Source organism: Ornithorhynchus anatinus, chromosome 1 (genome assembly GCF_004115215.2).
Source record: "Ornithorhynchus anatinus isolate Pmale09 chromosome 1, mOrnAna1.pri.v4, whole genome shotgun sequence".
NCBI lineage: Eukaryota > Metazoa > Chordata > Mammalia > Monotremata > Ornithorhynchidae > Ornithorhynchus > Ornithorhynchus anatinus.
The window spans coordinates 22889809-22917780 of NC_041728.1; the positions used below are offsets into that span (position 1 = coordinate 22889809).

General features: G+C 45.3%; 1 protein-coding gene across 1 annotated transcript; it reads left to right on the forward strand.

Moving 5' to 3' along the window:
- Nucleotides 1–17649: 17649 nt before the first annotated feature.
- On the forward strand, nucleotides 17650–27972 carry BTF3 (basic transcription factor 3). Its single transcript, XM_029074183.1, has 6 exons — nucleotides 17650–17743; nucleotides 19010–19078; nucleotides 23502–23615; nucleotides 25010–25211; nucleotides 26134–26190; nucleotides 27641–27972. Exons 2-6 carry the CDS (start codon nucleotides 19010–19012, stop codon nucleotides 27685–27687), a joined length of 489 nt encoding a protein of 162 aa, XP_028930016.1. The 5' UTR covers nucleotides 17650–17743; the 3' UTR covers nucleotides 27688–27972.

Consider the following 27972-nt stretch of genomic DNA (forward strand, 5'->3'; position numbering starts at 1 on the left):
TCTCCCACTCCCTGACTTACTCCCTTTGTTCTTCCCCACTCCCGGCCCCACAACACTTAAGTACATATCTGCAATTTATTAATTTTTTAGTGATGTCTGTCTCCGCCTCAGCACCCCCAGATTATAAACTCACTGTAGGCAGGGAATGTTTCTGTTTATTGTTGTATTGTACTCTCCCAAGCGCAGTGCTCTGCATACAGTAAGCACTCAATAAATACAAATGAATGAAATGTTGCTTGAAAGGTCTTCTCCAACAGCCTCAGGGAGTGTTGAAGAAATATTTGACTTAAAAGAGGGCTCCGAAACAAGGGAAAAATGGAAATGACCACACAAACTGTAAACTCGTTGTGGGCAGGGAACGGTTCTACCAATTCCGCTATATTTTATTGTTCCAAGTGCTTAGCACAATGTTCTACACACAGTAAGTGCTCAATAAAAATGATTGATTGATTGAAGTACATCTGGCAGGGGGAGAATATAAATCAGGGAAAATAAGATGGTTTTAGGAAGCACTAAGCCTGGTGCAAAGCATTGGAGCAGATTGTGAATACTTGGGGCAGGGATCGTGTCTATCAATCATTGACATTTACTGAGCACTTACTATGCTCAGAACACTGTACTAAGTGCTTGGGAGAGTACAGTACAGTGGAGTTGATCGACACATTCCCCGTCCACAATGAACTTACAGTCTATCTCCTCAATCGTTAAACTCTTCCAGGCACTTAATTCAGTGATCTGTATATGGTAAGTGCTCAATAAATTCCACTGATTGATTGATACAAGGAAATCTAATCGGACAGAGTCCTTGTCCCCCTTGGAGCTCACAAGAGGGAAGGAGAACAGGAGTTTGATCTCCATTTTACTTTTCCTGGTTTGTAAATCCTTGAGGGCAAGGATCATGCCTAATAATAATGACTGTGGTGTTGGTTAAGTGCTTACTAAGTGCTAGGCATTGTACTAAGAGCTGGGGGTAGATACAAGTTTATCAGATGGGACACAGACCCTGTCCCAAATGGAGCTCAGTCTCAATCCCCATTTTCCAGATGAGGTAACTGAGGCACAGAGAAGTGAAGTAACTTGCCCAAGGTCACACAGCAGACAAGTGGTGGAGTCGGGATTAGAACCCATGGCCAGAATTCTGACTCTCAGGCCAGTGCTCTACCCAGTAAGCCATGATGCCTCTGCTGCTACTAACCCTAGCGTATTCTCCCGCTTAATACAGTGCACTGCCCAAAATAAATGCTCGGTAAAATACGTTTGATTGATTTATTGGTTGATGAGGGAATAGAGGCACAGAGAGATTAAGCTATGGCCCAGGTTCACACAACAGGTAAATGACAGAAGTGGAATTAGAACCTGAATTTCCTAATTTTTAGACCCAGGGTATTTTCACTAAGCCACCCTGGGAGAAGATGGTTTTGAGGGGTAATTTGCAATATTTATATACACCATCTCACCCCCTGGTGCCGAACCTAAGTACATGCATCCTGTTAGTTTCTGGATAGAATTTTTTTTAAATGATGTACCTATTAGGAGAAATAGGACAATTCCTAGGTATGTCGATCCTTGCGGATCTCACTTTTTTATTTATGGTCTTAAATCGAGTTTTCCACCCAAGAAGTACCCAGAACCTCAGTGTCACCTTTAATTCCTTCATTAAGTTGTATTTATTGAGCTCTTACTGTGTGCAGAGCACTGTACTAAGCGCTTGGAAAGTACAATTCGGCAACAGAGAGAGAGAGACGATCCGTACCCAACAACGGGCTCACGTCATCCCTTAAATGAATTCTCGTTCAGCCTTCCATTGACTTAAGTGGTAGCACTCAGACATTCATCTGCCACATTCTCCAGAGGCAATAGATAGCATTTTGATTTACAGACAGAAAAAGTCAGGCATTTAAATGTTTTATAGAGGGCCTGCCAGCTACCTGTGTAAAACTAGGGAATTGTTTGTTCAAGTCAAGGCTATCATGAAGCACCACTCTCTATAACTAGAAACACAGAAGGCAATGGAATCTTCTTTGAACTTTTTTTGGAGTAGGATTGGGTCAGAAACTCTGGCCTCACTTTTCCCTGGTCCTGCTCACCTTCACTAATACCACCAATGTTCCTGGGAATTAATATCACCCAGATCCATTCCCTTCCTCAATCGATCAGTGATATCTATGGAGTGCTTACTGTGTGCAGAGCTCTGCGCTGAACTCTTGGGAGAGTACAATATAACAAGAGTTGGTAGACACATTCTCCTCCTGACAAGCCAGGGATTCCCAAATTGTAGCACGACTGTTTCGTAGTCTTCCGCTCCTTATTCTGTGATTCTTATTCTGTGGTTAAATTCTGTGATTTTTCACACCTACCCAGAGTCTTCCTCTCACCATCTCCTTTCTCTTTGTCTCCTCTCTTTTCAGAAGCAGATGGGGTAGGATGTAGACTGCTTCATGAGCGTGCAAAAAAAAAACTACTGCACTATTAAGAAGCAGTATGGCCCAGTGAAGCAGTGCGGCCAAGTGGAAAGAGCACAGGCCTGTGAGTCAGAGGCCCTGGGTTCTAATCCTGGTTTCGCCTCTCGTCTGCTCTGTAACCTTGGGCAAGTCACTTAAATTCTCTGAACCTCAGTTCCCTCATCTGCAAAATGGGGATTCAAAACCTGTTCTCCCTCCTACTTAGACTGTGAGCCCCATTTGGGACCTGCTTATCTTGGATCTACCCCAGGGCTTAATATAGTTTTTGTCATATAGAAAGCACTTAACCAATACCACTGTAATAATAATATGATAATAATATCATCAGGGCAGACATCAGCCAAATTATTACCAAGTTGCTAAAGTCCTTCAAAGGCTCGCTTAAATCCTTCAGAGTCTTAATGTGGGAGGTGATTTCCAAATACAAGAAACAAGAGTCCTTTATAATGAACAACAATAAAATTAAAATCCTAGTTTTCTGAATGAAGCTCTCATAGTACCTTTCTGAAAACTCAGTCCAATTTGGTGTAATTCCAGTTCATTGTTTCTGGATGGTCCCAGATTCTATTGAGCTGGAACAGTGTAATGCTAGTAATTAGGATTAATAATTCATTCTGTTAACAAAAATGGATTAGTATTAATACCTATTTTTATTAACAACAAGTACTAATTGTTAACCACAGCTATTATAGTGTAACACATCAGTTACTAACATCATCACCTTTGTGGTTTGAGCTGAATTCCAGACTGTAAAACATGGGGGGGAGAGGGAAGGGCTCCCATAACTCTTAAAGGAAAAGTTCCACTTTTGTCACTCAAAGTTACTGCTTTATTTTTTTCCAGCCTCTTTTGAAGATGCAGGAGGACCTACTGCAGTTTCTTGATAAGTGACTTGGCAAAAAAAGATGGGCGTGTGGACCAAAGGCCACATGGAGAGGAGGCAGATGGTATAAACCAAAGGTGATCCTGAAGGCTCTAAATGTCTTCTCAGGCCCAACACAGCACAACTGTGTGAAGCCGTGTACCTAGTGGATAGAGCACGGGACTGGGACTCAGAAGGCAGCTCTGCCATCTGTCTGCTATGTGACCTGGGCCAAGTCACTTAATTTCTCTGGGCCTTAGTTACCTCATCTGTAAAATAGGGATTAAGACTATGAGTCCCATGTGGGACTGGAAGGGTGTCCAAACTGATTAGCTTGTGTCTATCCCCATGCTAGTAGAGTGCCTGACACATAGTAAGCACTTAACAAATCCCATAAAAAAAACTATCGAATGATAGTTCTGTTCACTGTTCAGAATGATAGTGCCTGGCACATAGTAAGCACTTAACAAATACCATAAAAAAACTTTCGAATGATAGTTATTGTTCACAATGCCTACCTACTGGCAGGGAGGGAGTTTAAGCTCACATGGGTTTCCAACTGAAGGTGTGAAGTCACTGTTTTTAGTGACGCCACTGAGAAGCTGCGTGGCTTAATGGATAGAGCATGGGCCTGGGAGTCAGGAGGACCTGGGTTCTAATCCCAGCTCTGCCACTTCTCTGCTACATGACCTTGGGGAAGTCACTTCACTTCTCTTTGCCTCAGTTACCTCATCTGTAAAATGGGGATCAAGACTGTGAGCTCCATATACAACAGGAGCTGTGTCCCACCGGATTAGCTTGTATCTACCCCCGTGCTTAGAACAATGCTTGACACATGGTAAGCGCTTAACAAATACCATTACTATTATTATAATTATTATTCCCTCACATGGCTTTAAAGAGTCTGACTTCCATCCTCACTCATCCAGCCTTTCCACAACTGTGAGTTCACAACATCAACCATTGGTCTGTAGTCATATTTATTGAACGCCTTTTGGGTGCAGAGCAATATATTGGGAGGGCACAGTAGAGTTGATAGACACAGTCTGTGCCCTCAGGATTGAGACTGTGAGCCCCACGTGGGATGGGTCTGTGTCCAACCCATTTGCTCCTGTCCACCCCAGCACTTAGTACAGTGCCTGGCACATTATAAGTGCTTAACAAATACCATAATTATTATAATTATTACAGTCTAGCTGCCGGGTCCCGTCTCGTATTATGCCATCGAGTCATCTCCGACCCATAGCGATGCCATGGACGCATCTCTCCCAGAATGCCTCACCTTTGTCTGCACTTGCTCTGGTAGTGGATCCATAGAGTTTTCCTGGTAAAAATACAAAAGTGGTCTACCATTGCCTCCTTCGGCACAGTCAACTTGAGTCTCCATCCTCGACTCTCTCCCATGTTGCTGCTGCCCAGCTCAGGTGAGTTTTGACTTGTAGCAGATTGCCTTCACTTGCTAGCTGCTGCCCAAGCTAGGAATGGACTGGGTAGGCCTCTGACTCTCCCTCCTGAAGCAGAGACTGGTAGACTACTGGAAACCCTCCAGGTGCGACCCAGAGAGGGAGAGCTGCCAGGTACAAACACTAAAATAGTTAAAAGACAGGAGCAGGAAGGGAAGGGAATAGGTTATGTGAGTTAGTGCTTATGTCGTAGTCCACAAGTGTGTCCAGTTAAGTGTGTCCACAAGTACAACAGGAGGTTGAATACGACAGTGCTTAGGTGATGCAAAAGTGACAAAGTGGCAGATGGGGCACTTCCATTGTCAGTTGCCTGGGCACGGAACAGAGCCCATCGCAAGCTCCTCTGGGCCCCGAGCCCTGCCCTGTTCATGTGGGCAAAGGCAATGAAAGACATCCTGGCTCTCCTTTGGGTGTGGTTGGGCTGTGCCAGTTGGAAGGGCCGTTGGAAATGTTTTTGGATGGATAATTAGTAAGTGGCACTCACACCTCTCCCCTTTCACATTTCTCTTCTCTAACACCAAACTATTCACTGCACCTCGATCTCGTCTATCTCACCACTGATCCCTCCCCTTCGTCTGGCCTGGAACTCCCTCACCCTTCATATCCGACAGACGATCACTCTCCCCACCTACAAAGCACATTAAAAGCACATTTTTTCCAAGAGGCTTTCCCTGATTAAGTCCTCGTTCCCTCTACTCCTACTCCCTTCTGTGACACCATTGCGCTTGGATCTGGACCTCTTATTTATCCCGCACTCAGCCCCACAGCACTTATATACATGACCGTAATTTATTTATTGAAGTTAATGTCTGTCTCCCCCTCTAGACTGTAAGTTTTCTGTGGGCAGGGAACTTGTCTACCAACACCGTTATAGTGTATTTTCCCAAGCACTTAGTACAGTTCTCTGCATATAGTAAGCACTCAATAAATACCACGGATGGTTGATGGATTTCACCTTAATATCATAAATGGCCTGTGGCATTAAAATGTCCCTGAGACCAGACTCTCTGTTACTGCTGTAGCCCTGACTTCCCTTGCCCTGTAATTGTGTGGGATTAGAGGGTGGACTTCTCGTGGCTTATTGGAAAGAGTACAGGCTTGGGAGTCAGAGGACGTGGGATCTAATCCCAGCTCCGCCACTTGTCTGCTGTGTGTGACTTTGGGGAGACACTTAACTTCTCTGTGCCTCAGCTACCTCATCTGTAAAATGGGGATTAAGACTGAGAGCCCCACATGGGACCACCTGATTACCTTGTATCTAACCCAGCGTTTAGAACAGTGCATAACACAAAGTCAGCACTTAACAAATAACATTAAAAAAATGGAATTGTCTTTAAGCTGATAAGAGCTCTGTCAGGTAGATTGTTGAAGTGTTCATGCTCAGATGCAATCTAGAGCCAAATATATGCTTTACATAGGGACAATAACAGTCTTTTTCCCTGATTCTGCTATAGTTCCCTCTATTTCCATGATCCAGTTTGCTGGGAAAAAATAACAACAATAATAGTATGATTAAGTGCTAAAAAACTCTATTAAGTGCTCAGGTAGATCCAGGATAATCAGATGGAATTGGAACAGTCCCTATTCCACATGGGGTTCACATTCTGAGAAGGGAAAACAGTTATTTTATCCCCATTTTACAGATGAGGAAACGGAGGCTCAGAGATAAAGTGACTTGCAGATCACTTAGCAGTTTGATAGCAGAACAGGGATTAGAACCCAGGACCTCTGACTCCTACTTTTGTGCTATTTCTATTAGGCCATGCTTCCCTCTACCTGATTGTCAGTTTGTTTGTTTCTAGGTATTTGTTCAGTGCTAACTATGTTCCAGACACTGTCCTAAGCGCTGGGCTAGACACAAGCTAATCAGGTTGGTCACAGTCGCTGAGCCACATGGGGCCCACAATCATAGTCCCTATTTTACAGATTAGGTAACTGAAGCACAGAGAAGCTAAGTGGCTTGCCCATAGTCACACAGCAGACAACTGGTGGAGCTGGGATTGGAGCCCAGGTCATTCAGTCATATTCATGAAGCGCTTACTGTGTGCAGATCACTGTACTAAGTACTTAGCACTAAGTGCTTAGGTCCTTCTGACTCCCAGGCCCATGCTCTTTCCACTAGGCCGCCTTTCCTAGCTTCCTGCCTTGGAGTGGTGAAGTTGCCCTAATTTGAGGTCAGCATGCAAAACCTAGCAGACTAAGGATTTCTTTCTATTCAGGAAAGAAATACCTAGCAGAGGGGGTGCTACCTCATGCATGGTCAACACCCCAGAGCTTCAGCACAACAGAACTGGGCTGGGATCGTAACTCAACTTTCATTGCTCTTTATGTTATCTCAGTGCCTTCTGCGTTTAATGTCTATTCCATCTGTCTTCCCATGCCAGCAGAAGCCCTAGTAAATGTGGTTCCCTGTAAATTATCCATGGGATCTACGTGTTAACTTGCTCATAAAGTTCCATCTGCCAATTGACCTGCTTACATAACTACATCTGTGAGGAATGGGTCTCTTAAGCCCAGTAGGAAATACCAGAGCAGGTATGGGGTAGAGGATAGAGCACAGGCCTGGGATTTAGAGGTCATGGGTTCTCATCCCCACTCCACCACTTGTCTGCTGTGTGACCTTGGGCAAGTCACTTAACTTCTCTGGGCCTCAGTTATCTCATCTGTGAAATGAGGATTGGGACAGTGAGCCCCTGTGGGACAGGGACTGTGTCCAACCCGATTTGCTTGTAATCACCCCAGGGCTTAGTACAGTGACTGGTATATAGCAACCGCTTAACAAATGCCACAATTATTGTTATTATTATTTGGACTCCCACTGTAATAGACTTGCTTTCACAAGCCACGTTTTCACAAGCCAACTGTAGTGGAGAATGGCAAGGAAGGCAGGTGAGAAGAATTTACTTTAGTGTCTGTTTCCCTCGCTAGACTGTAATCTCTCTGAGGGTTGGTATCATATCTATTAATTATCCTAAATTCTCCCAAGGGCTCAGTCAAAACTAATGTTTGACTGATTGATAAACTGTGTCTTGTCCTGTAGATCATTGAGGAGGCTCTACTGGTCCTCTGTTTATTAGACTGTGGGCTGAGGTGGAGTGAGCCAAAGTGCCCAGAGCTGTTATTAGACAGCTCACCAACAGCTCCCGTTTCCTTATTGAAATATAAATCCTTTAAAGTTGAAATGTTCTCGTTTGTCTTCCCCTCTGGATTGTGAGTCAGTCAGGCAGACCCTGCCTCTAATGGTCTAACACGACTCTCAAGTCTGTCTCTCTGTTTCTGACCTCTCATTTGACCTGCAATTCCACATCTTTTCTTGCCTCCAGGACATCTCCAAAAGGTCTTGCCTCTTTCCCCAAGTCCCCTCCTCTTCCTAACTTTCTCAAATCCGTTCATGACGCCGCCATCATCTCTGTCCCAAAAGCCTTCGACTTCAGTGTCATTCTACCCACCAAAACTCGACTCCCCCAAACTCTTAAGTCACTGTAGATCACAGCACCAGTTTCCCTGTCTCATAAGCCCATACTTTGGCATTACCTTCAATTCCTCTATCTCATTCAAGCTCATCTAACTCCACACACTTCACTCCTCTAACACCAACTTTCTCACTCTACCTCGATTTCATCTTTCTCCCCACCAACCCCCTGCCCACATTCTTCTTGGCTTGGAACTCCCTCCCCCATCATACCTGACAGACCACCTCTCTTCCCATTTCCAAAGCCCTGCTAAAATCACATCTCCTCCAAGACGCCTTCCCTGAATAAATCCTCATTTTTCTTACTAAGCCCTCCCTTCTGCATCACCCGTGCACTTGGATCTATTCCCCATAAGCACTTTGATATTTATCTCTCCTTTGACCGCTCAGCACTTATATACATATTGGTCTGTAATTAATTTTAATGTTTATCTCCCCTTCTAGTCTGTGAACTCTGTGTGGGCAGAGATCATCTGTACTTATTATTCTTTTGTAATGTACTCTCTCAAGGGCTCAGTACAGTGCTCTGCATACAGCAAATACTCAAAAAATGCCACTGACAGATGGATAGTTAGATTGATTCTCTACTCTTCCTATCTTTCAGTTCTCACATTCAGTCACAATCAAATCCAGCCGATTCTTCCTGAACATCTCCTGGATCTACCTATTCCTCTCCACCCAAACTGCTAACACCCTGGTACAGGCTCTGGTCTTTCCTTGGCTAGATTATTAGTCTCCTCACTGGTGTCCCGGCCTCCAGCCTCTCCCTTTTCCAATCTATACTACATGCTGCTGCATGGATCAACTTGGTGAAACACTGCTTGGCCCATGTCTCCCTCTCTTCAACCCCCAACTGGCTTCCTGAGTTTGCCTTTTCATCAAAGAAATATTCCTCACAATCATCGTCAAGTCTCTCTGCTGCCAAGCCCCACCTGACCTCTCTATTGTATTACAGTTGTCACCCTAAGTATGGTACTTTAAAATCAATGTTTGTAAAGTAGGAAACCTTTAGGTAATCCACCAACAAATAAAGACATCTAGTTGCCTGCATAAAATGATGGCGACAAGACAGGGATAATTAGGATAATTGTTCATTTTCCAGGTTGGCTAAAAAAGAAAAAAAAGGTCATTTTCTGTCTAGTCTTAAATTGGTCAGGGTCAGAAAAAAAGGTCAAAGTAAGGGCCCCTGGTATTCCTATAATGCTCTCCCTGTCAGAAAATATGAAATGCAGAACTATTTATTTCTTGTCACCCACTCTCCTTCTTCCTGCTGTTCAGGTGAAGATTGCTTTGATTTAGTGCACCAACTTCAGCAAAAAGCAAGCCAAAGTCCCAGGTGACACTGGTCACAAATTTGAGAAGCAGTGTGGCCTCGTGGACAGAGCTCGGGCCTGGGAGTCAGAAGGACCTGGGTTCTAGTCCTGGCTCTGCCACTTATCTGCTTTGGACCTTGGGGAGGTCACTTCACTGCTGAGTACTTCAGTGACCTCATCTGTAAAATGGGGATTAAGACTGTGAACCCCTTGTGGGAGATGGACAGTGTCCAAACTGAAAGAGAAGCAGCATGGCTTAATGGAAAGAGCACGGGCTTGGGTGTCAGAGGCTGTGGGTTCCAAGCCCAGTTCTGCCACTTGTCTGCTGTGTGACCTTGGGCAAGCCACTTAACTTCTCTGGGTCTCAGTTATCTCATCTGTAAAATAGGGATTAAGACTGCGAGCCCCAAGTGGGATACCCTGCTTACCTTGTATCTACCCCAGTGCTTAGAACAGTGCTTGGCACATAGTAAGCGCTTAATAAATACCATAATTTTTATTATTACCATAAGTGTATCTTCCCAGTGCTTAGAACAGTGCCTGGCACGTGGTAAGTGCTTAAAAAATACCAAAAAGAAAAACTCTTTTCAGATTCACTGAAAGACTTGCAGAGATGGATGAATTTCTGAGGGGGGTCTAAGAAGAGCTTGTCTCTGCCCCTCTGAGGTTCTGGATGTCTCTGTCATTGTACAGTGTCACACCTTGTTACAGTTTTGAGGTTTATACTTTTAATATTTGAGGTTTTATATCCTGAAAGGGAAGTTGAGAAGGAAGTTAGGACTCAGACCCTCAAAGCCCAAAGACTTTTCCATCTGACTCCAGGTTACCTGGCCTTAAGCCATCTCGGGTAGACAGACAATTCTCCTGTTTTAGCAAACTTTTAGGGAGGGAGTTGCCACAGCCCCTCATGAACCATGAACCCTGCTCCAGGCCTTAACAATCCTTAGGGACTTGAAGCAAATGCGCAATTTAAGTTAATTTTCTCTTGTTATACTGCAAACGGGTAATGATGTAGAGCAGTACAGGTGACAAATTCAAGGTTTAGTGCATCAGCTATTGTACTTTAAAGTGCCATTCACACCTAGTAAGGTAATAGAGTTGTCCTTTGGTTGAAGATGATGAGGTGTGTTATTTACCTTTGGGAATAGTTTGACAAGGGCGGGTTAGCCTCACCCATGCTGTTTCCAAATCCAGGGAGCTGAGGCTCAGCAAATGAAATTTACCACCCTTAAACATTAATATTTATTTAGTTGTATTTATTGAGCACTTACTGTGTGCATAGCACTGTATTCAGGAGAGTACAATGTAACAATAAACAAACACATTCTCTGACCACAAGGAGCTTACATTCTAGAGGAAGCTTACAGTCTAGATACTGTAGGGTAATAAACACAGTCATAAACATCCTAATACTAATTAGGGTGATAATTAAGTGTTTAAGTAAGTGCTGGGGTAGACACAGGATCATCCAATTGGACACAGCCCCTGTCCCACCTGGTAAGTGCTCAATGAAAACCACTGATTGATTGACTGATGGTCCCTGTCCCTCACTTGGGCACTAGTGAAATGCTGGGACTGGAGGAGGGCAGGAGTAAGAATACTGTTTTCCCCATCTTCAAATCTTATCTCCTCTTGGAAGCTTCAGGAAGCTAGTCTCCCTCCTCTGTGCACTTGGGTCCTTACCCGCTAAGCAATTTGAAACTCCTTCCTCCCCCTACAGCTCATATCTTTTATTCTTTTCCTTCCCCTATTTTTTTATGGTATTTGTTAAGCGCTTACAGTGTGCCAGGCACTGTTCTAAGGACTGGAGGAGATACAAGCTCACTAGGTTGGACACAGTCCCTGTCCTGCATGGGGTTCATGGTCCTAATCCCCATTTTACAGATGAGGTAACTGAGGCCTAGAGAAGTGAAGTGACAGTAAGCGCTCAATAAATATGATTGGATGAATGAATGAATGGAGTGAATGAATGAATTTGTCCAAAGTCACACAGCGGACAAGTGGCAGAGCAGGGATTAGAAACCAGGTCCTTCTGACTTCCAGGCCCGTGCTCTATCCACTTGGCCACACTGCTTCTCATCTGTAATTTATTTTAATGCATGACTTCCCCGCTGCATTATAAGATCCTGGAGAGCAAGGATTGTGTCTGCCAACTCCATTTTACTCCCCCAAGCACTTAGCACAGTGCTCTGCACATAGTAAGTGCTCAGTAAATAGCACTGATCGATTGGATAGGAGACAGGTCAGCAGAAAATAGGACTGTGTGGAAGAAAATCAGACAAATACCCACCCGCTGAAGGAGTTGCAGGATCTGATATGTGTCCTGTCTAAATTGTGGGTCACCAACAGAAGATCAGAGTTTGGATTACCAACATGGCTGCTTGGAGAATCCCCATCTGGCCAGTCTGTGTCCCTGAAATTTTGCTTCGGGGACCATATTTTACAATCATCCTGGCACTTTCCCATTGTTGACATGCATGATATACAGTCCCTGAGACTTTGCAAGTGTTCTAATCAGAAGTGAAATCGGTGGGCTTCAAATTAGCAGACCAAAAATGATAGTTAAAACCACAGATTATGATTGCAATTAAACAAGGGTTTAATAATGTGGATTTTGCTCCTTGTGTGTCCAGCCCATCAGTATACAAAAAGCTTATGTCTTGGCAGAGGGCTCTCTGTAATAGTTTGATTTCACCTTATGTTAAGTTGGAGATGAAGGAAAAATATTTGTTCTTATTCATCACCACCCAATTTGCATTTTGTAGCCAAGTGTACTTTGTTCTGCTAGCAAAGGGTCCTGATTACAGGGCCACTAAGGAAACACAGCTGTGCCAGGCCAGGCCCTGGTTCCAGTCTTGGGAGTGATTTGAGGATGTTATTGTCACAGATGAATCCAAGTGGAACGCCAAGGACCATGGTAAGGGGCCACGACCTAGACGTCCCACAACTGAACACCCTCGAACCCTGTATCATCGAGAGAAAACCACTTTATCCGGTCGGTTGGGAAAATCTCAGGCCCGGGGCGGGAGACATAAGGATTTGATTGGTGAGAGGTGTGAGGGAGTAAATCTTGGGAGAACTTCCTTAGTGAGCGAAAAATTCAAAAAGGAGGCAGCTACTTTTGCTGAAAAAATTAATTACATTTTGGAGAAATAGGTTTGAAGCAGGGAGGAATCTAAAACTGTCTTCTTCTGAAGAGTTAAGAACTAGATGTAAATTTCAAAATTTTAGCTACTATATCCCTATCTCCTGTTACCATGGATACTGGGACTTGATCATAGAGGAATTGAAAGAATGGTGTATTTTCCCATTATCGGTTTGAAGATCAGCCAACGCTCCGGATTACCCACATGGGCAATTCCATCCACATTACAAATAGAGAGAAAAAAAATTACTGAAGGATTGATTGGCCGCCCCCGTGAAGTGGGGTAGGTTCGTGGGGAGGGGATCGAACAGTTATCCAGTCGATCTGCTCCATGTAACAGACTGACTGGATAACTGGGGCTCCAAAGTGGAATTTGGGGCTGCTCTTCTCCGCTTCGATTTGGGCTGTGTGGACTTGCCATAGAAGTCAAGTCTCCACCGGCTAAGTAGAAAAAGGAAACAATTATTTCTTGACCTGCACAACAGCTATGAAAAAGAACACCAGTGGACACTTTGGAATCCTGCTACTGCTGCTGAATATCTGATGCAATTCAACCTTATTTTCGGTGCAATCAATCTATCAATCAGTGGCATTTATTGAGCACTTACTGCATGGAGAGCACTCTACTAAGTGCTAGGGAGAGTGCTATAGCTGATAGACACTAACCCTATCCTCAAGGAGCTTACAAGCTAGTGGGGGAGACAGACATTAAAATAAATTCCAGGTAGGGGAAGCAGCAGAGCAAACGGATATTCATTCATTCAATTGTATTCATTGAGCACTTACTGTGTGCAGAGCACTGTACTAAGTGCTTGAAAAGTACAGTCCAGCAGTAAAGAGAGGCAATCCCTGCCCTCAACGGGCTTACATAAGTGGCTAAGGGTATAAGTGGATATGAATATAACTGCTGTGGGGCTGGGGATGGGCGTGAGGCAGCATGGTGTAGGGGATAGAGCACAGGCCTGTGGTTTCTAATCTTGGCTCTGCCTCTTGTCTGCTGTGTGATCTTGAGCAAGTCACTTAATTTTGTTGTGCCTCAGTTACCTCATCTGTAAAACGGGGATTGAGACTGGGAGTCCCATGTGGGACAGAGAGTGTGTCCAACCCGATTTGCTTGTATCCACCACAGTGCTTAGTACAGTGCCCGCCAGACAGTAAGCACTTAAACACTGTAATTATTATTATCGAAGCAATTAGGGAGTAAAGTCCAGAGGAAGGGGGTTTGGTAACTGGCGCAGTGTTTCAAGTGAACCCAGTTCACCTTGAATGATGGTTGAACTTATGGAGACAAGGCCATAGAACAAAGTTCAACCTTCCTTTACTAACCAGGTTTTTTCAACCATGCGTTCACATATTCACCCTTGAGAGTCTGTGTACCATTTTAGCTTTTACGGTGGGGAGGGTGGAATAGCCAATTTTCCAAGGACATACATCGACCTTCAGGCACCTTCCATTTCACATCCTTCACTCTCATTTGACACTTGCATATATACAGAGTTGTTCTTCAGTTTGAAAATGACCGTGAGACTGTGACCTGGAGAAAATCTCCTGCACTGTGACCATGAAAAAAAAAAGTTGCCCACCTCTCCTAACCCCTCCTTTCCTCTTCTCCCATTCCCTTCTGCTTCACCCTGACTTGCTCCCTTTCTTCATCCCCACTCCCAGCCCCACACCACTTATGTGCACGTGGCTCAGTGGAAAGAGCATGGGCTTTGGAGTCAGAGGTCATGAGTTCGAATCCCAGCTCTGCTACTTGTCAGCTGTGTGACTGTGGGCAAGTCATTTAACTTCTCTGTGCCTCAGTTACCTCATCTGTAAAATGGGGATGAAGACTGTGAGCCCCACGTGGGACATCCTGATTCCCCTGTGTCTACCCCAGCGCTTAGAACAGTGCTCTGCACATAGTAAGCGCTTAACAAATACCAACATTATTATATCTGTAATTTTTTTTATATTAAAGTCTGTCTCTCCCTCTAGACCGTGAGCTCACTGTGGGCAGTACACTGTGGGCAGTGTACTCTCCCAAGCACTTAGTAATAATAATAATCATGTTGGTATTTGTTAAGTGCTTACTATGTGCAGAGCACTGTTCTAAGCGCTGGGGTAGATACAGGGTAATCAGGTTGTCCCACGTGAGGCTTACAGTTAATCCCCATTTTACAGATGAGGTAACAGAGGCCCAGAGAAGTTAAGTGACTTGCCTACAGTCACACAGCTGACAAGTGGCAGAGCTGGGAGTCGAACCCGTGACCTCTGACTCCGAAGCCCAGGCTCTTTCCACTGAGCCACATATAGTGTTGTGCACACAGTAAGTACTCAATAAAAAGAACTGACTAGTCACATGTAATTTGGAGTGTACACTGCTCAGATACCAGTGTGACCGCTCCAGGTTTTGCACTGATGGGGATCGTTTGCACTGAGCCATCCACATTCCCTCACATTGTTCTTCACTACGTCTCTGATGAGTGAGCCCTGAGACAGCTGCTTCCCTCGCTTACCATCTGAAGCCGGTCCGGTTGGCACATCTCCTGTGGCATTCCCATTGCAAGGGGCAGGTGGAGGTGTGGGGGTCCAATTTCAGTCTGGCATCGAGCTTCATGCTCTTAAGGTCCAGCTACACTGACGCCATGTATTTCTCCCAATTTCATTATGATGTGTACACTTTTGCTTAGAGCCCATAAGTAAAAAGTGATTGAGCAGCTTATAAAAGTTTTTTTTTAATGCCCTCACTAAGTGCTAAGCCCTAAGATAGATACAAGATAATGAGATTGGGCACAGTCCCTGTCCCATTTGGGGCTCACAATCTAGGAGGAAGAGAGAGAAGTGATAACATACCATTTTATAGATGAGGAAACTGAGGCCCAGAAAGTGTTAATGATTTGCCTAAGATCACAGAGCGGGTCAGTGGCAGAGCTGGGATAAGAACCCAGGTCTCCTGTAATCCTGCTATGGGACGTTGGGCACATCACTTATCTTCCCTGGGCCTCAGCTGAAAAATGGAGATTCCACCCTGTTCTCCCTCTTTCTTAGACTGTGAATCCTCCTCCAGGAGGCCTTTCCAGACTGAGCCCTCCCCTTCCCTCTGCTCCTCCTCCCCATTCCTTCTCCCGCCCTCTGCTCTTCCCCCTTCCCCTCAGCACTGTGCATCTTTGTATCTATTATTTATTACTCTCTTTATTTTGTCAATGAGGTGTATATCTCTATGAGTCTATTTATCTTGATGATGTCTGCGCCTGACTACTTGTGTTGCTTTGCTGTCTCCCCCCTTTGCTGGACTGTGAGCCCATCGTTGGGCAGGGATGGTCTCTATTTGTTGGTACAGTGCTCTGCACATCGTTAAGTGCTCAATAAATACTATTGCATTGAATGTCCGTCTCCCCATTCAAGACTGTGAGCCCGTCATTGGGCAGGGATGGTCTCCATCTGTTGCCGAATTGTCCATTTCCAAGCGCTTAGTAGAGTGTTCTGCACATTAGAGAAGCAGCGTGGCTCAGTGGAAAGAGCCTGGGCTTGGGAGCTAGAGGTCATGGGTTCGAATCCTGGCTCTGCCGCTTGTCAGCTGTGTGACTGTGGGTAAGTCATTTCCCTTCTCTGGGCCTCAGTTCCCTCATCTGTCAAATGGGGATGGAGACTGTGAGCCTCACGTGGGACAACCTGATCACCTTGTATCCTTGCCAGCGCTTAGAGCAGTGCTTGGCACAGAGTAAGCGCTTAGCAAATGCCACCATTATTATTATTATTATCCCGGCTCTGCCACTTGTCAGCTGTGTGACTTTGAGCAAGTCACTTCCCTTCTCTGGGCCTCAGTTCCCTCATCTGTAAAATGGGGATGAAGACTGTGAGCCTCACATGGGACAACCTGATGACCCTGTATCTCCCCCAGCGCTTAGAACAGTGCTCTGCACACAGTAACTGCTTAACAAATACCAACATTATTATTATTAAATCACTTCACCTCTCTCGGCCTCAGTTCCCTCATCTGTAAAACGGGGATGGAGACTGTGAGCCTCACGTGAGACAACCTGATTACCCTGTATCTCCCCCAGCACTTAGAACAGTGCTTAGCACATAGTAAGTGTTTAACAAATACCAACATTATTATTATTATTATAGAAAGTGCTCAATAACTACTATTGAATGAATAGTATTGAATGAATGACTAGTATTGACTGACTGAATGACTAGTATTGACTGAATGATTGACTAGTATTGAATGAATGACTAGTGTTGAATGAATGAATGACAAGTATTGAATGAATGAAGGACTGGCATTGAATGAATGAAGGACTAGCAATGAATGAACGACTAGCATTGAATGAATGAAGGACTAGCATTGAATGAATGAAGGACTAGCATTGAATGAACGAATGACTAGTATTGAATGAATGACTAGCATTGAATGAATGAAGGACTAGCATTGAATGAATGAATGACTAGTATTGAATGAATGACTCGTATTGAATGAATGAATGACAAGTATTGAATGAATGAATGACTAGCATTGAATGAATGAAGGACTAGCATTGAATGAATGAAGGACTAGTATTGAATGAATGACTAGCATTGAATGAATGAAGGACTAGCATTGAATGAATGAAGGACTAGTATTGAATGAATGACTCGTATTGAATGAATGAAGGACTAGCATTGAATGAATGAAGGACTAATATTGAATGAATGACTAGTATTAAATGAATGACTAGTATTGAATGAGTGAATGACTAGCATTGAATGAATGAAGGACTAGCATTGAATGAATGAATGACTAGTTTTGAATGAACGAAGGACTAGTATGGCCCGAGTGACGGGGGGAGGCCAGTGCGCAGGAGCGGAAGTGGCGGCGGAGTCGGGTCGGGGCGAGCCGGAAGGGGTGCCGCGTCACTTCCGGCCTCTCTCTCCGGCTGCCATCTTGTCCCCCCGCGTGTGTCCGCCCTCCCTCCCTCCTGCCCTCCCGCCCCGGCTCCCCCCGCTGCGGCCCCCGGAGGACCCGCCGCCCGCGCAGCTCCGTTTGCCCCCCGTCAGAAAGGTAGCGAGGGACGGGCGGAGGGCGGCAGCGGCTCCCTCGGGCTCCGTCCTTCCCCTCGGGCGTCGTCCGGCCGTCCGGTCCTGGGCGGAGCGCCTCCTGGGTGCGCAGCACTGCGCTGAGCGCTGGGAACGGCCCCTGCGGCCACAGAGACCAGCCCTGCCCAGGGACGGGCCCGGCCGGGGGAGGCCGAGGTCGTGGGTTCGAATGCTCCCCGCCGCCTGCCGTTGGTGGGGCCGGGGGGCGTCCCTTCTGTGGGCCTCGCTGACCCCATCTGCAAAATGGGGGTGGGAAAACTGCGAGCCCCACGTGGGACCCCCCGGTCTCCTTCTCTCCCCTTCCCCCCCAGCGCTTAGAACAGGGCTTGGCACGTAGGAAGCGTTTAATAATAATGTCGGTATTTCTGAAGCTCTTCCTATGTGCAGAGCGCTGTTCTAAGCGCCGGGGGAGACGCAGGGTCATCAGGGGGTCCCACGTGAGGCTCCCAGGCTTCATCCCCATTTTATTAAATAATCATAATGTTGGTATTTGTTAAGAGCTTACTATGTGCAGAGCATTGTCCTAAGCGCTGGGGGAGACACAGGGTCATCCGGTGGTCCCACGTGAGGCTCCCAGTCTTCATCCCCATTTTATTAAATAATCATAATGTTGGTATTTGTTAAGCGCTTACTATGTGCAGAGCACTGTTCTAAGCGCAGGGGAGATGCAGGGTCATCAGGTGGTCCCACGTGAGGCTCCCAGTCTTCGTCCCCATTTTACAGATGAGGGAACTGAGGCACAGAGAAGTGAAGTGGCTTGCCCACAGTCACACAGCTGACAAGTGGCAGAGCCGGCATAATAATAATGTTGGTATTTGTTAAGCGCTTACTATGTGCAGAGCACTGTTCTAAGCGCTGGGGGAGATACAGGGTCCTCAGGTGGTCCCACATGAGGCTCACAGGCTTCACCCCTATTTTAATAATAATGTTGGTATTTGTTAAGCGCTTAAATGTATAGAGCTCTGTTCTAAGCGCTGGGGGTGATACAGGGTCCTCAGGTGGTCCCACATGAGGCTCACCGTCTTCATCCCCATTTTACAGATGAGGGAACTGAGGCCCAGAGAAGTGCAGTGGCTTGCCCACAGTCACACAGCTGACAAGTGGTGGAGCCGGAATTCGAACCCATGACCTCTGGCTCCCAAGCCCAGGATCTTTCCACTGAGCCATGCTGCCTAACAAACACCACCATCATCATTATTGTTATTATTAACGTGCCGCTCCTTTCTTGTAGATGAAAGAAACGATCATGAACCAAGAGAAACTTGCCAAGCTGCAGGCACAAGTGCGCATCGGTGGGAAAGTAAGTGACGCCGGGCCTGGAGGCCTTGGAGGAGTAACAGTGTGCTGCACACAGTCAGTGCTCAATAAATATACGATTAAATGGGGGATTTTTGAATCCCCTCCCCATTCCATCTGCTCCCCATTCCTCCCTCTTCCACCTTCCCCTCAGCACTGTGCATATTTGTACCTATTATTTATTACCGTATTTATTTTGTTAATGAGGTTTATAGCTCCATGATTCTTTTTATCTTGATGATGATGTTTTGTTTTGTTCTGTTTTGCTGTCCATCTCCCCCGTTTAGGCTGAGCCTGTTATTGGACAGGGATTGTCTCTATCTTTTGCCTAATAGTGTATTCCAAGTGCTTAGTACAGTGCTCTGCACATAGTAAGTGCTCAATAAATACTATTGAATGAATGAGTGAATGCGGGTTGGCCTGCACCGCCCTGATCTTGGAGGACTTCAGTTGTATTTATTGAGCACTTACTGTGTGCGGAGCACTGTATTGAGCACTTGGAATGTACAATTCGGCAAAAATCCAGTCCCTGCCCAACAACGGGTTCACAGTCTAAATGGGGGAGACGGACAACAAAACAAGTAGGCATTAGTACCATCAAGATAAATAGTAATGTTGGTATTTGTTAAGGGTTTACTAAGTGCCAAACACTGTCCTAAGCGCTGGGGTAAATATGAGGTAATGAGGTTGTCCCAAGTGGGGCTCACAGTCTTCATCCCCATTTTACAGGTGAGGTAACTGAGGCAAAGAGAAGTGAAGTGACTTGCCTAAGGTCACACAGGAGACAAGTGGCAGAGCCAGGATTAGAACCCATGACCTTTGATTCCCAAGCCCGGGCCCTTTCCACTAAACCACGCTGCTTCTCTAAATAGAATAAAGAAGAATAGAATTATAGATATATACACACCATTAATAAAATAGAGTCATAAATAATAGATACAAATATGCACAGTGCTGTGGAGGGGGAAAGGGGAAGAGCAGAGGGAAAGGGAGGGCTCAGTTTGGGAAGGCTTCTTGGAGGAGGTGAGCTCCCGAGGACTTCCCAGAACTCCTCGAAAAGCCAATAAATGAGTAGATGAGCAATCCGTCACCTGAGTAGCATAGCATTTATTTAGCTGGTAAAATGGCCGTGATATTTCCAGTCAACAAGAGCGATGGATTCTCTAATACTCTTAATCTGGGAAATAGTTTCCAGAACTCTTGTTTAGAGAGTCTGAACGTAACGTATGTATAGAGCGTTTCGTTCGGTTCAAATGTGGATATTCTCCCTGGAGGTTGAGACTCTTTTTGGTACTTCAGTGGTTTTGAGAATCCGGTGTTTGCCCAAGGTGGAGGAAGAATACAATTAAGATGAATGGGGGGTAGGGAGCCCACAAATAATGTGAGGAGTAAAATTAGAAAGCTGAAACGTGGGGATCTTGTCTGTTAATAGTGGCACAACTTGGGTATTATATTTGTAAAATTGGAGGCGTACAATGCAGTTCCAAAATGGCCCAGGTTCAAAGTGGTGAAGAAACAGGCCCAGGTTCAAGTGTTGCTCCCATTTTGTATTTCTATTCTAAGTGCGTGTCCTGGGCCTAGTTCACATAGATGCAGAACTGAAGGGGAGCAGACTTCCAAATGCACCTCATTAATTAGCTGTCCATTAAGAATTGCATCAGGTCACCAAGAAACTATACCTCTGGGTTAATTCGATCATGTGGTCACCTGCTAGAAGAAAAAGTCGTTCCCTAATTAGTCATACGTGACAACTGACTCTTGGTGCGACTGACATTGGCAAAGCCCAGGTTCTCTGTAGGGGGAAAAAAAAATGTGCATTTTGGGATTTTGTCAGTCCTCTGTAACTATCTGGTTAAGAAAAGACCCTGTATGAAACCTCAAAGAATGTGAAGTGCACAGTTTTAGCTGGGGGGAGTGGGGTGGGGAAGGGAAGATAGTAAAATACTAATCATGCAGCTTCAAAATGGCTGCTGATTTTCTTTCCAAATGGGGAGACCTAGGTGGATGCTTTCGATGTTACAGATTGAACCAGTGTCATCCTACCAGCTTGGCAAGACTGAGAGCCTGGAAACCTTTATTACCTATTGCGAATCCAGCTGAGACAGGGTCAGGCCTAATTCTGTGTTCAGTAATGTCAGCACCTGCTGACTACTTTGTAACAAGGTGCGGTTGCCAATTCACAGCGTGCCCTTACTTGGTGTGACTTGTGAAGTTTCTGGAGCAGGTTCACTGCTCGTCATTACACAAACTTTCTGTAGCAGAGATGACTCAATATTACTCAGTGCCAGGGGTGCTCATGGGTAAGTCCAAAATTTCCAGACATGTGGGTGTCGGATCCATTGCCCGTTGAGACTTCATGGTTCACACCTCCGTACAGCCAACTCAGCTATACGTGTTTTCATTAGGATGCGATTTTGGAAGAAATGGTTGTGCACAGATATGTGGAGCCGGTTGAGGGGCATATTGTAACAGATTTCCTTCCCGTGAGCTCCATCATAGAATTTGTTCTTGTAGAACCAGGCGTATTGAGAACTGGGTTTTGCTCATTTGGAGAGAGGTTTCTACCCAGAAGAGTTTCTTGGATGTGGAAGTTAAAGGAGATTTAGAAATCTTTAGTAACCATGATACTCTTTAAAAGCAGGGTTTGGGGTGTCTGAGCAATTTGTACCCAGCACTAGGAGGATAAAAAGGCTGACGATTCACCATTTCTAATCAGTAAAGTGTTTTGAAGGATACTTTTCTAGGCTAGGTAGAGCTAGTGGGAAGCAGCGTGGCTCAGGGGAAAGAGCCTGGGCTTCGGAGTCAGAGGTCATGGGTTCGATTCCCAGCTCTGCCACTTGTCAGCTGTGTGACTGTGGGCAAGTCACTTAACTCCTCTGTGCCTCAGTTACCTCATCTGTAAAATGGGGATTAAGACTGTGAGCCTCACGTGGGACAACCTGCTTATCCTGTATCTACCCCAGCACTTAGAACAGTGCTCTGCACATAGTAAGCGCTTAATAAATACCAACATTATTATTATTATTAGTGTGTATTTCACATAGGGTCTTTTGTTTTAATGGACTTTTAGGGAAAAAATCGCATGCAAAATGGAATGGAACTTTTCATTTCAGGGAGATCTGCCCTGACGGCCCTTATGTGACCAGCCACCTTCCCTACCCACCCTCTCCAAACACTGTTGGTTGTACTTACGACCTTATGTAAATGTACTTGGGGTTTCTGACCCAGTCCTAGAAAGGAATCTGCCCAATTAAAGGGGTAAATAGTGTGTTTGAACATGTGGATTTGTGTGTGCGTTTGAATGCACTCATGTGACTTTGAAAGGTGGATATGTTACTGTACTGCGTACACACACCATTATCTCATGTGGAGTTGTACTGTGGGTTGGTATCGTTTTGTTTGTAATATTCTCTGCCTTAGATTTTCACCAGACAAGTTGATGTTATCTGGAATGGTTAGACAATTGAATAAAATCATGGTATGCGTGCCGGCACCTGAAATTCTGTGTGGAGTTCTGGTTCCTGCATATTAGGGCGTGGAGAAGCTTAACCTTCCCTGTGGCGGTAACCTGAATAGCTCAGACTCCTTGGTTTGGAAAGACAGGGCGAGTATGTGTGACTGAAATCTATAAAATCACGAAAGATGGAAAGCAGGTGAAAATGGGATTGTTTTTCATCAAATACCACATCAACCAAAGGTCCCTGTTGAAGTTTGAGGGTGGTGGGTTAAAACGCAAAGAATCCCATCTGATTATGGTTGATGAAACATGGAATTTTTTTTCACAGATAGCTGTTTGGTCCAAAAATAGGTTCAGGAGAGGGTTTGGATAAATTCATGGCCCAGCAGTCCCTAATGGGTTTCTAGTTAAGGATATAATGACCCTAATTGTGGCTAGGTGATGGGCATTCATTGGCTTCTATAAGAATGTAACAGTCACGTTTTTTATATGTTGTTGTCTGTGAGTAGTATTCATTGAGCACCCACTGTGCTGAGCACTCTGCTAAGGGTTTAGGAGAGAACATTATGCAATAGGAAACAGGCATATTCCCTGTCATAGTGGAACCTACTCTCTAGTAAGGAGTTGCCAATAGAGTCCGGGTCTGGCCAGCTACCTGGGCTGTTGATCTGCTGACCTAATAATGACACTGCCTATGTTCTTAGGAGGCCGAAAGACTTTTTCTGACACCTAAATTCAGAGGCAAAATCTGAAATATGGAATCTTTCCCTCCAGAGAGCGGGAATATTTAAAGTAAATGTAAAGCGTCCCTTCTGGTTCTCGATGGACACTGCGTTACTTGCGTTGGATATAAAATGGAGCTTCTTCAGACTTTTCTCTGTGCTCACCTACCCCCCCCCCCCCAAATTCTAGCCATCTTTAAGAGTATGGTATGGTAGATGTTTTTTTTCCCCTTTCTCCCATCTCCCAGGGGACTGCGCGCAGAAAGAAGAAGGTTGTCCACAGAACCGCAACAGCAGATGACAAGAAACTTCAGTTCTCTTTAAAGAAACTAGGAGTAAACAACATCTCTGGAATTGAAGAGGTATGTATGAGATTTATAAATGATACCTGAAAAACGTTTAATTTGGGTAGTTTTATTTTCAGGTATCATTTGAAGGGGCAGAGCTTTCAAAAAATAAACCCCGAGTCTGTACCAGGAAGGATCTTGGTCCAGAGTCCAGAAATACCCCAGTATTTACAAATGTCCTGTAGGGTGGCAAGAAATACAAGAGATTTTGGGCATATCATTACTGTCTGGTATCCCAAATCTGTACCATAAAGCAGAGTGTGCAGTTTTGCTTCAGAATGACTATTTCCAGCGTCTACAGTCAGTCCTTCCATGGAGGTTGTGTCCGTCTTAAATGGGCATGAGCAGCTTTCATGTGTAGAAAGATTCTTTTTTCCCCCCCAAAATGAATGAGAAATGTCACTTGCCCCTGAGGCATGTGTGCAGTGTATATGTTTCTCTCTAACTGTAAGGAGCTACTTGAGGGGGTTGTGTGCTTTCTCCCCAGCCCCCTTTCCAAAATTCAGGGAAGAGATTGGTGGCTTTGTGGAGAGAAACTAGAATTTAGTTTCTCCTGAGCCTTACATAATTTCCTGTCCCCTCAGGATGGGGGAAGAATGAGAGACTCTTGTTTATCAGCTTGCTGATACTTGTTTAGACCCTAACCGTCTCCGTAAGATACTGGAACCATGTTTCTCTTCGCTTGCCTAGAATTTTTCCCCCACACAAGAAGCAATATTTGAGTTTTGAGGGAGAAGGTAGAGGAATCTATCTAATTTTCAGGCTGACTTCTGATTTAATAATTGTAATATTTTTTTAAGCCCTTACTGTGTGCCAAGTACTGTACTAAGTGCTGGGATGTGGGTCAGACACAGTCTCTGTTCCACATGGGGCTCATAGTATGAGTGGGAGGGAGAATAGTTATTGGACCCCATTTTGCAGATAAGGAAACCCAGACATGGGGAATTTAAGGGTCGTGTCCAAGGTCACACCAGGCGAGTGGCAGAGCTGGGATGAAAAGCCAAGTCCTCAGGCTTCCAAGCCAGTGTTCTCCTCATTAGGCCACACTGCTTCTTAAAATCTGCAGAACTCCTCTTGCTGAAGGCTCTGGCAGTGAAACTATTCATCTTTGCCAGAAGGTGGCTAACTTTTTTTTTTTTAATGGTATTTTTAAGTGCTTAGTATGTGCCAGGCACAGTGCTAAGCACTGGAATTAGATACAAGCTAATCTGGTTAGACACAGTCCAAATCCCCCAAGGGGCCCACTGTAAGTGATCACACGCTTGTGATTGCTTTTGGTCTCCCAATAAGCTCTTGTTTTGAAATCCGTAAATTGAACCGTTTTAGCAAAATTGTCTAAAAGTTCAGTTTTTGTTCTAAGAAAAAAAGCATCCTAAAGCATTAGCATGTTTCTCTTGTTTCCCCTCTAGGTGAATATGTTTACCAACCAGGGAACAGTCATTCACTTCAACAACCCGAAAGTTCAGGCATCTCTGGCGGCTAACACCTTCACCATCACCGGCCACGCTGAAACAAAGCAGCTGACAGAAATGCTCCCCAGCATCTTGAACCAGCTTGGAGCTGACAGTCTGACCAGCTTGAGGAGACTGGCAGAGGCTCTGCCTAAACAACGTGAGTTTCCTGGGGCTTGGGGACAAGGCATCAGAATGCAGCCGCTCCCAGTTCGGGGGGGGGGGGGGGGGCGTGCTTTCAGCACCACCGGGACTCAAGATTTTGGGGGCCGGTGGCTCAGAAGGGCCCTGGCCCTGGTTTTAAGGAAGGAGGGAGATGAGGTTTTGAATAGTGACCGAGTCCAAGAAGCGCTGAGCTTGTAGTAAAGTCCCATTAGAGTAAACCCAACAGACAGGCAACCACTTTAAAAGCCAAAGCTATGGAGAGGGCCCGTCTCTGCCATGTTTGAAGAAGAGGCCTACTTCTGAGTAGTAAATTGCCCAGAAGAAAGTTCTCGAGCCCTGCGTAATGCAAGCTCTGGGGAGGGAGTCCAGGATTCTGTTCTGAGGCCAGTCGTGCCATGTCATTCTTAACGAGATGGCTTTCTCTGGGGGGCCTGCCCTGTCCAGAGAAGCAGAGTTGGATTGGCAGCTGGACCTCCCATTCAGTGGCTGCTCTCGCATTAATGGCTCCTCCTCTCCAGGGTTTGGTGGGTACGATCCAGCTTGAATGATGTTTATATATCATGAAGCAGGGTTCTCTGCTTGGGGGTTGAGGGAAGGAATGTGTGGACATAACAGGGCCACAGTTTGCTTTTTATGCCAAGGGACATATGGGGAAGGGGCTTGCTCAAATCAAAAGAAAGCTTATATAACTAGATTACAACAGAATGCACAGGCAGAGCGTATACAGTAATTTTAAATCCTTTTAGATTTATTTCAGTGGTTTCTTCATTGCTTCAATATGCTGTGCTCAGCGCAGGCTGAATTTGGGATTCATGTTTTCTGCAATTTTGCTCATTTCGTATTTAAGCAACTGATTCAAAGAGATCTTGACCAGGTTTAATTGTTAATAATGGCTTATGTCACGCTTATGGTTGCAGCTGTGGATGGAAAAGCACCGCTTGCTACTGGTGAGGATGATGATGACGAGGTTCCAGGTAAGAATCGGCACTCGTTAAAAGAGAAAGAGCAGTCGACTCCCCTGTAGCGTGGGATTGGATTTATAGAACTCTCTTGTGCAAAGGAAAACTCCTGCTGAAGTTCTGGTTCTCCCCTATGTCAATGCCAGGTGCTTGCGCACAACTGTTTCTTTCAACCCCATTCAACATTGATCAATCATTGGTATTTATTGAGCGCTTACTATGTGCTGAGTGTTGTTTTAAGCCCTTGGAAGAGTACGGTACAACAGAATTAGCCGCCACGCTCCCTGCCCGGAACTAACTGGGTACACTCCGGCGGGACAGCGTTATCTAATTCTGTTGTCCGTCAGGTTCGAAACATGACGTGAAAATTGGCCATAATGGGAACATTTTAGCTTCAGAGAGAAGCTTTGTTGGTCATCCTGGACTTGCTTAGCTTGTGGATCTGTGTCTCTTGAAGAGGGGGGGTAAATGATCACACCTTCCTTTTCCTTGCCTTCTCTCACCCTGTTGGGTTTGTACAGTGTCATTTGGTGGTGGTGGTTGGGCGTTTCTTTCAGGCTAGTGAGTGGGTTGTATGGGTATCTGAGGTACACACAGCCCTTGGGAAATATTTTCTTTGCTGGGCAGAGGTGCCAATTTTTCACCAAGGAGGTGGGGAATTTAGGAGGGAACAGGATTCAAATAGCTAATAGGCTAGAGAGTCACCATTCAAATCTTGTCAGATTTGGAATGCACAAGTTTGGGGCGCCAGATGAAGTTTCTCTAGAAGCCATCCTCCTTACTGTTCCCTTGGAGTGGACACCAGGACATCCCTTCCTCCTTGGTTATGGGCTACGAAACGACGCAAAGAGCTTCAGGACAGGGTTTAGAACAGTTTTTTGGTCCCAGGCTAGGAGGGTGGAGGTCAGAGCTGTTTCAAGTCACTGCTCTTAGAGGTGGTGCTGTGTGGCCAAGAGTTTGGTATGTCTAGGGTGGAGGTGTTGATCCTTGGGGGGTGCTTTGGGAGGAGGCTAGCGGATTGCGGATTCTGGGGACACTGGGGAGATCATGAGCTGAGAAAGCTTGGGAACTACCAACCAGACAAAACCCATCAGTGGACTTGTGGGTGGAGTAGGCAGAGACCTCCATCGCTTCCCTGTCTCCATTCCAGCAGAGGCAACCGGTCGCTTAGCTGCCTATACCACTAAGGAATTTACACCTCCCTAAGGCAGGTGCTTCCTGGGACACAGGTTTTTCCCTCAGATTGTGGCAGGCCTTGGCCAAGGCAGGCCAGTTAAAATGGCAGGAACGTACCACCTCTCAGCACACGATTCGTTCAGTCATTTCTTCCTTGGCATATGTTGAAAGCTTAAGGAGCCGATGGGACCAGCCCCTCAACAGAACCGATGTCCGCTGACTGGATGTAGGCAGCCTTGAATTTTCGAGGACGATTTTAACCCATGTCATTTTCTTTTTCCTTTTTTAGATCTTGTTGAGAATTTTGATGAGGCTTCCAAGAATGAGGCAAACTGAATTCAGAGCCTCTGAAGAAAGTGAAAACTTGAAAAAGCTATGTGGAGCTGCTATTTTATAACACGTGTGACTGCTTTTTTTTTTTTTTTGTAAAAAAAAAAAACTTTGTTATGTATACGGATCTGATGAGGTTATTAGATCTAATATCTTGAGGCCCCTTGGACATTGCAGCTCTTTTCAGTTCTTGCTTACCCACACTTCATTCTTTGCAGCCTAATTAAGCTGAACAAGCCTGGAAATAAAGTTTGAAACAAAGGCTAATAAATCTTTGCCTTATATACTCAA

What these genes read in the sequence shown, in the direction of transcription:
- BTF3 (XM_029074183.1), top strand. Translation starts at nt 19,010, where the DNA reads ATGAAAGAAACGATCATGAACCAAGAGAAACTTGCCAAGCTGCAGGCA. An exon ending in AAGTGCGCATCGGTGGGAAA is followed by an intron (nt 19,079 to 23,501) that starts GTAAGTGACGCC and finishes CCCATCTCCCAG; the next exon opens with GGGACTGCGCGCAGAAAGAA. An exon ending in TGATGATGACGAGGTTCCAG is followed by an intron (nt 26,191 to 27,640) that starts GTAAGAATCGGC and finishes TTCCTTTTTTAG; the next exon opens with ATCTTGTTGAGAATTTTGAT.